The sequence below is a fragment of the Marmota monax genome, unplaced genomic scaffold (assembly GCF_021218885.2).
Source record: "Marmota monax isolate L192 unplaced genomic scaffold, Marmota_monax_Labrador192_F-V1.1 WCK01_AAM20220418_F8-fsc00125, whole genome shotgun sequence".
NCBI lineage: Eukaryota > Metazoa > Chordata > Mammalia > Rodentia > Sciuridae > Marmota > Marmota monax.
The window spans coordinates 14,000,621-14,015,911 of NW_026695235.1; the positions used below are offsets into that span (position 1 = coordinate 14,000,621).

A 15,291-nucleotide genomic window follows, 5' to 3' on the forward strand; every position below is an offset into this window, starting at 1 on the left:
TCTGTAGGTGGGAGCCTGGGTGCAGGACCTGGGTGGGTGGGTGACCTTGTTGTGCTCTCTGGGGCCTCTGTCTGTAGGTGGGAGCCTGGGTGCAGGACCTGGGTGGGTGGGTGACCTTGTTGTGCTCTCTGGGCCTCTGTCTGTAGGTGGGAGTCTGGGTGCAGGACCTGGATGGTGTGGCGACCTTGTCGTGCTCTCTGGGCCTCTGTCTGTAGGTGGGAGTCTGGGTGCAGGACCTGGATGGTGTGGAGACCTTGTCGTGCTCTCTGGGCCTCTGTCTGTAGGTGGGAGTCTGGGTGCAGGACCTGGATGGTGTGGCGACCTTGTCGTACTCTCTGGGCCTCTGTCTGTAGGTGGGAGTCTGGGTGCAGGACCTGGATGGTGTGGCGACCTTGTGCTCTCTGGGCCTCTGTCTGTAGGTGGGAGCCTGGGTGCAGGACCTGGATGGTGTGGCGACCTTGTTGTGCTCTCTGGGCCTCTGTCTGTAGGTGGGAGTCTGGGTGCAGGACCTGGATGGTGTGGCGACCTTGTTGTGCTCTCTGGACCTCTGTCTGTAGGTGGGAGTCTGGGTGCAGGACCTGGATGGTGTGGCGACCTTGTTGGGCTCTCTGGGCCTCTGTCTGTAGGTGGGAGCCTGGCTGCAGGACCTGGATGGTGTGGCGACCTTGTTGTGCTCTCTGGGCCTCTGTCTATACGTGGGAGTCTGGGTGCAGGACCTGGGTGGGTGACCTTGTTGGGCTCTCTGGGCCTCTGTCTGTAAGTGGGAGCCTGGGTGCAAGCCTGGATGGTGTGGCGACCTTGTTGGGCTCTCTGGGCCTCTGTCTGTAGGTGGGAGCCTGGGTGCAGGACCTGGGTGGGTGGGCGACCTTGTTGTGCTCTCTGGGCCTCTGTCTGTAGGTGGGAGCCTGGGTGCAGGACCTGGGTGGGCGACCTTGTTGGGCTCTCTGGGCCTCTGTCTGTAGGTGGGAGCCTGGGTGCAGGACCTGGGTGGGTGGGCGACCTTGTTGTGCTCTCTGGGCCTCTGTCTGTAGGTGGGAGCCTGGATGCAGGACCTGGGTGGGCGACCTTGTTGGGCTCTCTGGGCCTCTGTCTGTAGGTGGGAGCCTGGGTGCAGGACCTGGGTGGGCGACCTTGTTGGGCTCTCTGGGCCTCTGTCTGTAGGTGGGAGTCTGGGTGCAGGACCTGGGTGGGTGGGCGACCTTGCTTTCAGTGTTGGGGGACCTGCCTGCTGCTGCTCTTCACCTGCACCCTGGGGTGCGCAGAGCTCTGGGTCTTCATGCATCCCCAGCAGGTGCTCTGGTAGTACCCGTCCTGAAGGTGCGAGGTGCTTCTGCTTGATCTGGGCACCTTCATGTGCTGCTTGGACATTTGAAGACTTTTTTTTGGAGAAATGTCTCTTAAAGGTTTGGTTTGGTTTTGTGTTTTTGAATTTTTTTTTTTTTTTTTTTTAGTTGTTGATGGACACAATATCATTATTTTATTTATTCATTTTTATGCAGTACTGAGAATCAAACCCAATGCTTCACACATGTGAGGCAAGACTCTACCACCCCCAGCCCCAAGGGTCCCCCCCATTCAGATTATTTATGCTTTTGAAAATTTTTTTTTACTTTTGCCATATATTCTAGGTGTTAATTCCATATCAGGTATAATATTCACACAAGTATTTTCTTCCATTCTTTAGTCTATCTTTGTAGTTTCTTTTTCTTTTCTCATTACTGGGCATTGAACCCAGGGGTGACTTACTACTGAGCCACATCCCAGCCCTTTTTATTTTTTGCGACGGTCTTGGCTAGTTAGTTACCCAGGCTGGCCTAGAACTTGCCATCCCTCTGCCCTTCTTTTTTTTTTTCTTTAAATATTTATTTATTTATTTATTTTAGTTCTCGGCAGACACAACATCTTTGTTTGTATGTGGTGCTGAGGATCGAACCCGGGCCGCATGCATGCCAGGCGAGCGTGCTACCGCTTGAGCCACATCCCCAGCCCCCTCTGCCCTTCTGCCTGGCCTCCTGTGTCACTAGGATTATTGATCGTGTCTTTCGATATACAAAATTTGAACATTTTCGTGAAGTCTCATTTGTCCCTTTTTTCTTGTGTTGCTGATGTCTTTGGAGTAGAGCTGACGAGGACTGCAGGACCCTGTGCCTGGCAGTGGCACGCTGTCCTCTCAGGAGGTCCTCTAAGGAGTCATGGCTCGTGTTCAGGCTGTGACCGGGACCTTCATTGTCTGCTCGTGGAGATCTGGTGGTGTTTGTGGGAAGGACTGTCCTTTCTCAGTGTAGTGCTCTCGCACCCTTGGCAGAAGTCACTGCTCCTGTGTGGCACTACTTCTGAGCTCTCTGCTCTGTCCCACTGGTCTGTCTGCATGTTAGTACCACGCACAGTCTCAGCTCCTCTTAGAATCAGGTATGGCAGAGTCTTCCAGCTCTGTTTTTGACTATTTAGGATTCCTGTGAATCTTAGGACATGTGTTTCTATTTATGCAGAAGAGGTCTTTGGGATTTTATAGGGATCACATTGGATTTCTAATTTAAAAATGTTAACATACTACCCATGAGCATTTATTTTTGTTGCCTTTAATTTTTCTTCAGCAGTGTTTTCATTATAGAACTCCTTTGCCTCCATGCTGAATTCTTTTCAATTCTGTTGTAAATTGTTTTTGTAATTTCTTTTCAGATTATTCATTGTTAGTACACAGGTAAGCGACTGATTTTTTTTTTGAGTGTGTGTGTGTGTGTGTGTGTGTGTGTAATGGCTGTGTCTTGCCACTTTGTTGAATTCAGATTGTTCTAACTGTGTGTGTGTGTGTGTGTGTAAAGGCTGTGTCTTGCCACTTTGTTGAATTCAGATTTTTCTAACTGTGTGTGTGTGTGTGTAATGGCTGAGTCTTGCCACTTTGTTGAATTCAGATTGTTCTAAGTGTGTGTGTGTGTGTGTAATGGCTGTGTCTTGCCACTTTGTTGAATTCAGATTGTTCTAACTGTGTGTGTGTGTGTATGTGTGTGTAATGGCTGAGTCTTGCCACTTTGTTGAATTCAGATTGTTCTAAGTGTGTGTGTGTGTGTGTGTGTGTGTAATGGCTGTGTCTTGCCACTTTGTTGAATTCAGATTGTTTTAACTGTGTGTGTGTGTGTGTGTGTGTGTGTGTGTGTTTGTGTGTGTTCGCATGCGGGCTCCAGGATTCTCTGGGTCTTTTATTCTTTCTTGCCTGGCAGGCCCAGGGCTGTGCAGTAGGGTGCCTCCACCCATGAATGCCCCTGCTCCCTGTGGGGTTCACCCAGCTGGGTGCTGGGTTCTTCCACCTGGTTGTGTCCATCGTGGTCTGCTCGGCAGTGGGTTTGCCTTCGGTATCGTGGTCCCTTTCCCCAGGCTCCCTAGGGTTGCCCTGCGACTGCTGCCCTGGGGCCGGCCTTGCTCGTCCAGTGCTCCTGCCTTTGAGCTCTGCTCTGGATCTTTCCTGGACCTTTCTCTTCTGCCTCTCTCCTGCCCCACTGTGTTTAGATGTTTGTTGATCTCAGCATATTTCCAGGTGCATTGTTCAGATGTGTTTCTCCTGCATATTTAACCCCTTTTAAGTTTATTAAACTTGTGAACGACCCAGCACACAGTCTGTTATTTGAGTATTCCACTCGAAAATAATACTTATTCTGTTGCATTTTTTCTTTTTTTTTAAAGTTTTTTTAATAGTTGTAGATGGACAGGATGCCTTTATTTTATTTGTTTATTTTTATGTGGTGCTGAGGATCAAACCCAGTGTCTGATGCATGCTAGGCAAACATTCTGCTGCTGAGCTATGACCCCAGACCTTCTTTTTTTTAATGGTAAAATAATGCTATAAAGAAAGCTCAAAAATTTTTGATAACTTTGTCCAAAATATTTGTTACATAGTGATGGATGAAGGTCTAATATTTCTAATATAAAAATCATTTTTAAAAATGAACAGGAAAAGCCAAGTTGGTGGCACACACCTGTAATCCCTTCCATTCTTGTGGGTGAACATGGAGTCACACTGGTCATTTATCCATATGTGACATAGGAAAGTTACGTCCAGTTCATTCCTCTGTCTTTCCTATTCCCATCCCTCCTTCCTTCCCTTCATTCCCCTTTGTCTAATCCAATGAACTTCTATTCTTCCCTGCCCCACCCCTTATTACGTGTTGGCAGCTGCACGTCAGAGAGAACAGTCGGCCTTTGGTTTTTGAGGACTGGCTTATTTCACTTAGCATGATTGTCTCCAGTTCCATCATTTACTGGCAAATGCCATGATTTCATTCTTCTTTATGGTTGAGTAATATTCCATTGTGTATATGTGCCACATGTTCTTTATCCATTCATCTGTTGAAGGGCACCTGGTTGGTTCCGTAGCTTAGCTATTGTGAATTGAGCTGCTGTGAACATTGATGTGGTTGTGTCACTGCAGTGTGCTGATTTTAAGTCCTTTGGGTATGTACCGAGGAGGGGGATAACTGGGTCAAATGGTGGTTCCATTCCAAGTTTTCTGAGGAATCTCCATACTGCTTTCCAGAGTGGTTGCACCAATTTGCAGTGCCAACAGCAATGTATGAGTGAACCATTTTCCCCACATCCTCACCACATTTATTGTTACTTGTATTCTTGATAGTTGCCATTCTGACTGGGGTGAGATGGAATCTCAGTGTGGTTTTAATTTGCATTTCTCCAGTTGTTAGAGATGTTGAACATTTTTTCACGTTTGTTGACCATTCGTATTTCTTCTGTGAAGTGTCTGTTCAGTGCCTTTGCCCCTTTATCGATTGGGTTATTTGGTTTTTTTGAAGTTGAGTTTTTTGAGTCTTTTTTTATATATATATCCTGAAGACTAATGCTCTATCTGAGGTACAGGTGGCAAAGATTTTCTCCCATTCCGCGGGCTCTTTCTTCACTGTCTTGATTGTCTCCTTTGCTGTGAAGGAGCTTTTAAGTTTGATACTATCCCATTTATTGATTCTTGGTTTTACTTCTTTGAGCTTTAGGAGTCTTGTTGACAGATTTGGTTCCTAAGCCGACATTTTGGGAAGTTGGGCTTACATTTTCTTCTAGTAGGCACAGGGTCTGCAGTCTAATGCCTGAGTCCTCCATCCACTTTGAGTTGAGTTCACGCGTGGTGAGAGCGAGGGGTTTAGTTTCACTTTATTATATGTGGGTTTCCAGTTTTCCCAGCACCATTTGTTGAAGAGGCTCTGTTCTCTCCAGTGACTACTTATGGCCCCTTTGTCCAGTGTCTTGCATTCCACTGGTCTCCGTTCTGTCTTGGTGCGGCCCCATGCTGTTTCTGTGGCTCTGTGGTGTAGTTTAAGGGTGTGCTACTGGGATGCCTCCTGCTTTGCTTTTCTCACTGAGGATTTCTCCTTATTTTTCCAAATGAATTTCATAACTGCTTTTTCTGTTTCCATGAAGACTATCATTGGAACCTTAAAAGGAATTAAGAATGAATTGGAAGGGTTCCTTCCTTTTGTATTTCATGGGATCATTGAGGAGATTGGTGTTAGTTTTCTTTGAAGGTCTGGTAGAGCTCAGCTGAGAATCTCTGTGTGGTCCTGGGCTTCTCTTCCTTGGCTTTTGATAGCATCTTTAATTTCATAGCTTGAAATTGATCTGTTTAAACTTTCTATGTCCTCCTGATTCAATTTGGTTAGGTCATATGTCTCTAGAAATTTGTGGATGTTTTCAAGGTTATCTATTGTATCAGAGTAGGAATTTTCAAAGTAGGTTTGGTTATCTTCTGTATTTTAGTAGTTTGTGTTGTGATATTTCCTTTTTCATTGTGAATTTTAGTAATTTGAGTTTTCTTTGTTAGCTTGGCTAAGGGTTTATTAATTTTATTTTATTGATTTGTTTTTCAAAGAACCAACATTTTGTTTTGTCGATTTTTTGGGATAATTTCTTTTGTTTCAATTTTATTGATTTCCGCTCTGATTTTATTTCCTGTCTTCTGCTTTTGGTGTTGATTCATTCTTCTTGTTCTAGGACTTTGAGATGTAATGATAGGTTATTTATTTGTTGACTTTCTATACTTTTAATAATAAGTGAGCTCAATGCAATGCATTTTCCTCTTTGCACTGCCTTCATAGTGTCCTAGAGTTCTTGATATGTTGTTTCAGTATTCTCATTTACCTCTCAGTATTTTTTTTTCATCCCAGATTTCTTCTGCTATCCATTGTTCATTCAATAGCATATTATTTAGTCTCCGGGTATTAAAGTAGCTTCTATTTTTTTGAACTTTTTTTTATTATAGATAGACACAATACCTTTATTTTATTTGTTTTTATTATGTGGTGCCAGGGATCGAACCCAGTGCTTCATGCATGCTAGGCGAACTCTCCATCACTGAGCCACAACCCCAGCCCCTCTATTTTTAGTTTCATTCTTGATTTCTAAATTCATTCTGTTATGATCTGATAGGATGCAAAGTATATCTATTTTTTTTATATTTGCTAAGAGTTGCTTTGTGGCCTGAGACGTGGTCTATTTTAGAGAAGGATCCGTAGCTGCTGAGAAGAAAATGCATGTCGTCATCCTGCCAGATCTTACCTGTCATTTTTCTCTGGCGTTCTTTAAAATTCTATCCTTATTCTCTGTGTTGAGCATTTTCGTGATAATGTGCCTTGGTGTGGGTCTGTTGCAGTTTTGTATATTTGAGGTCTTGTAAGCTTCCTGCATTTTATTTTCCACTTTATTCTTTAGGTTTGGGAAATTTTCTGATATTATTTCATTGAAAAGATTGTGCATTCCTTTTGTTTGTATCTCTGAATCTTCATCTCTCCCAATAAATCTTAAATATAGTCTTTTCAGGTTATCCCACATTTCTTGCAATTCTGTTTGTGGTCTCTTAACATCTTTTCTCCATGTTTAACTTTGTTTTCAAGATTATTTATTTTGCCTTCATTGCCTGAAACTCTAAGTGGTCTAGTCTGTTGGTGATGATTTCAATTGAAATTTTAATTTGATTTATTGATTTCCTTCATTTCAAAGATTTGTATGCTTTTCTTTTTTCAGAGTCTCTCTTTATTGAAGTGATATTTCACTTCCTGTATTTTCTTTCTGATTTCACTCCTTATACTGGCTTTTACTTCGCACATCGTTTTAACTATGTACATTATAAACTCTTTCTTGGATATTTCTTCCACTCTGGTGTTGTTGGATTCTGTTATTGGAGTACCTTGGTCTGTTTGCGATGATTGACCCCTTGCCTTTTCATGTTGTTTGTGTGTCTACCCATCTAGCAGTATAGATGTGAGGAGTAGAGTTTTTTTTTTTTTTTAATTTATTTTTTAGTTGTAGATGGACACAATGTCTTTATTTTTATTTGGTGCTCAGGATTGAACCCAGTGCCTTGCATGTGTCATGTGTGAGGCAAGTGCTGTACCACTGAGCTATAACCCCAGCCCCCCTGTTTTTTTTTAATGTATTTTTTAGTTGTAGATGGACACAGTATCTTTATTTATTTTTATGTTTTTTTTTTAATTTATTGGCAGTAGAGTTTTTATCCTGTAGACTTACAGTGTCCCTGAAGGTTTCCAATACCTCAGGCTGAGAAGCTACCTGTCTGCTTTCTCGGTTTCACTCCACGTAGCAGCCAGGAAAGTGACCTCTATTCTGCCATCTTGAAAACCAGAACAGTGTTTCTTAAGAAGGATGGAGAACACCACGGAGCTTTTTAGCCTGCATGGGTTATATGTCTTGATATTTATCTTATTAGAAATTAAAATTAAAATTAGAATTATTATTTCACTTAAAACAGCAGTAAGCTCGTTACATGTTGAGATGAATCACCATACTTCTGCAAAAGTAATTTCCAAAACAGCCACCTTGAGGGAGAAGAAGGGGCTCATTCCGTGCTTTGACGGTCTCTTTCATGGCTGACTGATGAAAGCGTCTGGGTCACCTGCATTCACAGTGACTTCAGGTGCATGTGACAGGAGAGAAAGATAAGCAAATGGCACCTTGACATCACCATGGCGTGTTCTTAGCCTTAGTGCCCTGAAAGGCCCTCAGACACTCCAGGGTCCCTGGACCAGTTTGAAAACTGCTACAAGGAATAGCGTTCAGTACATATGATTCAGTCAGTGCTTATGGGGTGAATTGGCCAATTCCAGAACGTTGTCTGCTGGGCTGCAGACTGGAGATCATCTGTTGGCTGTGTGAGTTCTGGTGCCTCCAAGAGGCTTGTCCTTGGCCTGCGGCTAGGCGTGTGTGTGTGACAGGTCTTGCCTGAGGCCCTCTCTGCTTTTCCTGTGACAGGTGTCCCTGTGCACAGCAGAGTGTCCTCCAAGATCCAGCAGCTTCTGAACACCCTGAAGAGGCCCAAGCGCCCTCCCCTGAAGGAGTTCTTCGTGGACGATTTTGAGGAGCTTTTGGAAGGTAGAGTCCTCTGATCTGAGCCCTGTGTGTGTGTGCCATCTGGAGGCACAGGTGGTGGTGCACAGACGTGAGTTCCTGTGCCACGCCATGTCAGACCCTTTCTCTTTGTGTCCAGACTCTGGTGAGCATGTGCAGCCGTGAGCTTAGAACCACACCTGCCTGCACATGGTCAGGGTTAGAGAGACTTTGCAATCCCCACGCCCAGTCCAGGGTTAGGACAACACTGCTAAGGTTTCTTCTTTACACTTTTAGTTAAACTCTAAATGTGAAATACTTGTCTTCTTATGGTTCTAAAGTACTGAGTTTTTAGCACATGTTCAAGTCCTTTTCAGAATTTTAACCTCTCATTTATGAATGGAATATATATTTAAAAACAAAGAACATACTGAGCATGGTGGCACATGCCCATAATCCCAGTGACTCTGGAGGCTATGGCAGGAGGATTGCAAGTTTGAGGCCAGCCTCAGTAACTTGGCAATACCCTGTCTCAAAATAAAAAATAAAGAGGGCTGGGGATGTAGCTCAGTGTTAGAGTGCCTCTGAGTTCAATCCCCAGTACTGCAAAAGAAGAATATAGATTTATTTTAAAAAAGAAGAACTAAGAAGAAGCAGAAAGAGGCCCACACCCTTAGAAGGGCACAGAGATAAAGCCTAGTGTTGGTGTTGAGTGTTTTGTGACCCCTGGGCGTGCCTGCCCTCAGTGGCAGGCCAGTGTGGGGCCTGGCTTGTCCTTCATGCTTAGACAGGTCCAGAGCTCCACCGTGTGCTTACAGCGCTGAGCTTCTCAGCACCTTGGAGAGCAGTCCTTGTTAACAGTGGGGTCTTTGGGGCCACAGGAAAATCAGTAGTGGGAATTGGTGGTGGAAATCAGTGAGGTGACTGTCCTTGTTAACAGTGGGGTCTTTGGGGCCACAGGAAAATCAGTAGTGGGAATTGGTGGTGGAAATCAGTGAGGTGACCGTCCCGGCAGCTCCTGGCCTCAAGTCCTGTTCACTTTGGTCCTGGGTGGGCCGGTTGCTCAGACCTCCTCCCAGGCTCTGGGGCCTGCAGTGCTGCACTGGGGTGGCAGGCGTCAGGTGCCACAGTTATCCCCAAGGTGCAAGTAGATGTACCCTCCTGAGCCACCTTCACTGTCTGTGGCTGAACTTTCCTGGAGGGTGAAAGCCACACCATCTACGACTGACTCTCCTTTATGTGACTGTGGTAATGACGAAGGTCTAAACCACTTGTGTCAGGCTTTTTACAGTGGTGAGTGCGGGGCCTCCACAGTGCTGACGTCTGAACTCCGGCTCTGCTTACAGTTCAGCAGCCAGATCCCAATCAGCCGAAGCCTGAGGGAGAGGAGGTGGAGGTGCTGAGAGGGGAGCCCCTGGCCACAGGGGTGCCCTGGCCACCGTCTCTGCTAGCTGCCCTTCAGCGATGGGGCACAGTGCAGCCCAAGGCCCCCTGCCTGACTGCCCTGGACACAGCAGGGAAGGCCATCCACACCCTCACCTACGGCAAGTACTCAGGAGGGTGGTCGCACTCTGGCGGGGGGCTGGGGGGCCACAGTGCTTACTGTGTAGCCTGCACACACCTGTTGACCCGCCACATCAGCAGCAGTTCCTGAGGCGCCGCACACCTGCCGTGCTGCCTGGGTGTGCGCGGCCAACTGTATTCTGAGCAGCGGGTACGCTGGCGCAGCTTTAGCCACGCAGCGCCTCTGTGCTTGGCGTGTTTGGGTTCCGCACTACATCTGCTGTCACACAGCTGACGGTGCAGGTACAGCTCGGTGCCTTGGCAGAGTGAATGCTCTTCTGTGAGCTTTAGCTGGCCAGGTCCAGGCCTCCGTGGCCCTCCCAGCACTGATGTCCTCCATACAGAGGGGAGCCCGCCCAGCTACTCAGGCTGCAGGCTCTCTGTGGCCGAGACGTTCATAGAAGCAGGATTTTATTTTATTCATTATTGTTTATTTATTTATTTATTTTAATTTTTTTTTTTTTTTTAGTTGTAGATGGACACAATACCTTTATTTTATCTACTTATTTTTATGCGATGCTAAGGCTCGAACCCAGTGCCTCACACATGCCAGGCAAGTGCCCTCCCACTGAGCCACAGCCCAGCCCAGAAGCAGGATTTGATGAAAGCTGCTCTTTGGTGTCGGATGGCTGGCCTTGTGCCAGTCTCCGCCATGCGGTGCGCAGCTGTGTTGACGCTCATTGATGGGTGTTGTGTGCTCAGTGCGTGTCCCATAGCTGTCCTTGCTCTCCCAGTGGTTGTCCCAGCTTGGGACTGCCGTTCCAGAGGCCATTGTGAACACTCTTTTCTCTCGTCTGCAGTCCTGGGTGAGAGCCTGGGGGGGCGTTGAAGGTAAGGGATCCCAGGAGATGTGTGGCCTTGGGACCTGCACTGCTTTTCCAGGGGGGTGGGAGCAGCACTCCTTCCCAGAGCAGCACGGAGAGCCCCTTGGGCTCCATCTCATGGCCTTGTGAGTTAGGTTCTGATCTGCCTTTGCTGGGGGCCGCCGGCACTGAAGGCCCTGTCCATGATCCTCCAAGTGTCAGCGTGGGGGCTTCTTTGTTTCAGCTGCAGCCTTTTGTCAGATACCTGCTTTGTGGCTGTCTCCTCTCAGCCTGAGGCTTGCCTTCTGGCCTTTTGGTGGCTTTGATGAGTGGAAGGCCTCCCTGCAGTCGATGTGTCTGTGCCTGCTTTGTTGAGGTGCAGTGGTAGGATCCCAGTGCTCTGCCTGTTCCTCAAGATTGCTGTGCTGTTGTTGACCCTTTGCATTTCCAAGTAAAGTAGAAACCAGTGGTCACTTTGCTAGGAGTTCTTGCTGGGATATTGGTTGGCACTACATTGAGTCTGTGGTTTGATTCAAAGAGAATTGATATTATCACAGTTCTGGAACCTTCTTGCCCATGAGTAGAATATTTCCCTCTTTGTAAAGGCTGCCTTAATTTCTCTCAGGATTATATTTATACTGCTGAGTACAGAATTCTTGAGCAGCTTTCTTTAGGTTTATTCCTGTTCTAAATGTATAATTAAAATTTCTCCACTGACTTGGTGACCCCAGCCTGTGGGTGCCGCTCACCCCTGAGGGGGCCTGGCTGTGCTCTGGAGGCCCCAGTCCCTGCTGATGGCCCTGGGCCCTGCGCCTGGCCTGAGGGTGGAGGACTGGGTCGGTCCGCACCACTCAGGGTTCCCCGTCTGGAGTCTGACTCTGGCTGTCTTGCTGCCCCTGACAAGTGATCTCTGTTTTGTGCAGCTGTAACTCCGCAGTGCCCCTCCTGTCTGATCCAGAGCCTTTTAGAATCACCCACAGGATCTCGTGTAGGTGTGGTCAACGGGCTTCTGTTGAGGAAAGAGCATAGAGGGACCCACTTACCAGTTACGCTGTTGGTGGACACCCGGGTGGCGTCCAGCGGTGGCCATTAGAAGTGGTGCTGTTGGCGGGTGCTGCTGTGGGCCCTCTGGCAGTGAGCAGGTGCCACTTTCCCAGGCAGGCCCTAGGGGTGGAAGAGCGAGGACTGGGGCCCACGTCCCTCAGCTTGCCCACCGCCACACCCACATGCTGTGGTGGGTGCTTAGTGCTCAGGCCCACTCTCCACCTGCGCTGTGAGAACTGGTGGTGTGGCCATGGCTCTGACGTGGCCTCCCGAGGGGTCGGTTGTTGAGGCCTTCTGCCCTCTGCCATGTACCCGTGTCCTCTGCATGGCTTCCCAGGTGTCTGCAGGACCTCTTCTGCACCCAGCAGGCTGCCGGCGTCCTTGCCACTGTGTGAGGGTCTGTGGGCAGAAGTTCCAGCCTCTTGCCTTCTTTGCCTTCAAGGTTCTTGCTTTCTGTGTTCTAGGAAGACTTCTTCCCTGGACTGTGGTCACAGAGTTGCTCTGTGAGCCTGGGGAAGTGCCCACTCTTTTGCCCTTCACATGGCGAACGTCCCTGCCCAGTGTCCCGTATGGGAGAGGTCCCGAGAAGGGTCAGCAGCTGGCCCCCTCTCTGCAGCAGCACCGGGCCCTCCTTCCAGGAGTCCTGCCTGTGAGCCTGTCTTAGCTTCTCTTCTTCTGTTGGCTGATGGCACCTGTGAGCCTTGGCCATGCTTTCTTGGTGCCCATGGCCTTATGATGAGACTCAGCCTCATGGAGAATGTTCGCTGCTTCTCCTCCAAGGGTGTCCCAGCTGTGCCAACCCCATGCATCCCAGGTTGTCTCAGAGGAAGCTTGCCAAGCGCCTCGGCATCCCTGCCAGTTTCTGCTGAGTTGCCTTGATCCGGCCCCAGGAGGACCAGTGCTTCTACAGTATGGAGTCTTCCGTTTCAGTAGCGTCTGAACACTCTCTGCAGGAGACTCTGTGGATTCTTGTGACACTTCGAGTTTTATGTATTTAGGGAGTGTGTTTTGATCTAATTGTAAATGTATCGTTATGTCTTAAAATTTACTGTTGTAGCATATTCAGGTGACACGGTGCAGCTGGGCGTGGTTGCGCCCACCTGTGATCCTAGTAGCTGGGCAGGCAGGAAGATTGCAGGTTCAAAGCCGGCCTCAGCAACTTAGTGAGGCTCTGTCCCTAAAAATATAAAGTATAAAATAAAAAGATCTGGGGACACAGCACAATGGCAGAAACACACTGTGGGCAATCCCCAATACCATTAAAGAATAAATATCATCCTGTGTACTGTCACGCAGGCAGCCTCGCCAGAGTCTTGTAAAAGATGGACAGGCACGGCATCCTCTCACTCACAAAGCATAGCTCTGTCCCCAGGTGCTTCCACACTGCCACTTCCCCCATCTGGCTGAGGCATTCTGCTCACGGCTGGGGCAGCTGCACTGGCCTCCCTTCTGCCCCCAGAGGGAAGGCTCCAGTGTCCGCCTCAGCTAGGGCATTCCCATGGGCTCAAGGTGACCAGCGTCAGATTAAGGAAGTATGTGTCCTTTCACACCTAGTTTAGGAAGGGTTTTGAAAAACATTTAAAATCACTTTTAAGTCATGAGGGATTATCGGTTTTCTCCCACCTGTCATCATTGTTAATGGTGCTGCGTTTCCATGAACCTCTGCATTTCTGGGTAGAACTAACTTGATCACAACATGTTATTCTTTTCATAGTTTTTATTGGTTTCTGTTTGGAGATGTTTATTATAACTGTTGACATCTTTTTTTTTTTTTAAAGAGAGAGAATTTTTCAATATTTATTTTTTAGTTCTCGGCGGACACAACATCTTTATTTTTATGTGGTGCTGAGAATTGAACCCAGCGCCCCGCGCATGCCAGGCGAGCGCGCTACCGCTTGAGCCACATCCCCAGCCCTATAAGTGTTGATATCTTGACCTTAACTTTAAAGTGGGCTTACTCTGTTTTGAGTTAAATGTTTGCTTTGTGGTGTCTTGGGGTCCACAGCCACTCCTGTCACTTTATGGTGCTTGGTCAGCACCACTGCTATGGGACTGAACACTGGACCACAGGGCGGGCTGTCCAACCCATGGTGTCCACCGAGCCTGAAGGCCCAGCCTGGGTGTTTTGTTCAGGAATGGCGGCTGTATCAGGGTTGGGAATGAATGTCTCCCATGCTCCTTCTGCTGAGCCCGCTTTCTTCCTGGGTGAGGCTGTTGTCAGCTCCCCAGGTTGGGCACTGCGTGAGGTAGCTGCTAGCCAGGAGGGACAGAGAGGTGGTGCCTAGCCGTGGGCCCCTCCAGCCACTGGAGAAAGCTCTGGCCCTTCAGGAAACATGTAGCGGCCACAGGAGGTGAGGGTGGATGTCACGGGTCACACTCAACGCTGTTGGCTGAGGGGGCAGTGTGAGTGGTGGCCTCTTCCCAGAACTCACAGACGTGCACATGTGCATGTGTGCTCCCATGTATGGCATCATGCATGCACAGCATGGCATGTTTTGCTGGCTTTGCTAGACTTTAATAAACTCCTGTTTTATGTTTGCATTAAGAAAAATAAATGTATAACTTGTTCTTGGGAGAAAACTGATGTTTGTTGCAGCATTATGTAGGGTGGCTGTCATCTGGAAACTGGATTTCCAGTCTTAGCTAATGGTATGTTGTTAATGGGGTATTGCAATTGCTGCATTGAAATGTTAACTATTAGGCTCCTTAAATATTACATTGCTTAGTATTTTTATTTTATTTTAGGCAAACTTTGGAGTCGGAGTTTAAAATTAGCTTATACTCTACTTAATAAACTGACTAGTAAGAATGAACCACTACTTAAACCTGGAGACAGAGTAAGTAACTAGAATGTAACTTTATTGGACTGAGCAAAAGCAGGCTTAAGCAGCCTGTTCTGTTGAAATTGTGTCTTGTCGGTTGGTTAGAATGAGTGTTAACCTGTGGGATTTAAAGTCAGCAATGGAAACATACCATGTGGACTGGTGTGCGATGCAGTGTCAAGTGGTCATTCCTCTCCTCCCTATCGCCCACCCACTGGTCTTCCAGCTCATGTTGGGCTTCATGTGTGTTGGCGTTGATAGGCCTTGACTTTGCAGGGCAGGGGTCCATGCTGACATTGACCTGTCCATGAAGTCCTGGATGCTTTATGTCATCTCCCCACAGGGCTGCCTTGGAAGCTAGCCCCCTAGTCCTGCACTGCCCAGATGGTTGTTTGAATTTAAATGAACCAACGTTAAGTTGAACTAAAGCACAGTCCCTCAGTTGCAGGAGCCATGTATTCAGGGCTCAGCAGCGACATGTGGGGGATGGTTGCTGTCCTGGGCAGAGTGGAGGTGTTTTCCATAGTCATACAGGGTTCTCTTGGACGGCACCGCCTCAGGCAGGCTGCACTGACCTGAGGACCCAGGCTTGTGGAAGGTCAGTGTGGACAGCAGTGTGTGTGTTGGAAATCAGCACGCTTACCAGAGAGGGGAGACCCCAGTGACAGGCCACCCACAGTGAGGTGGCATGTTAACTTGCCAGCCAGAAGCTTCTGCCTCAC

The 15,291-nt window shown here is 47.7% G+C and overlaps 1 protein-coding gene across 8 annotated transcripts in view; it reads left to right on the forward strand.

The window, feature by feature from the left end:
- The window catches only part of Dip2a (disco interacting protein 2 homolog A), a 93,176-nt gene that overhangs the window by 41,535 nt on the left and 36,350 nt on the right, over nt 1-15,291 (forward strand). For all 8 annotated transcript variants that reach the window (XR_006850557.2, XR_009226250.1, XM_046438832.2 and 5 more), the window contains 3 exons: nt 8,263-8,382; nt 9,684-9,881; nt 14,493-14,584. Coding sequence is in view for 6 of the 8 variants with exons in the window: in XM_046438832.2 (XP_046294788.1) it covers nt 8,263-8,382; nt 9,684-9,881; nt 14,493-14,584 (410 nt within the window). In the remaining 2 variants the exon portion in view is untranslated. The remainder of the gene's footprint in view (nt 1-8,262; nt 8,383-9,683; nt 9,882-14,492; nt 14,585-15,291) is intronic.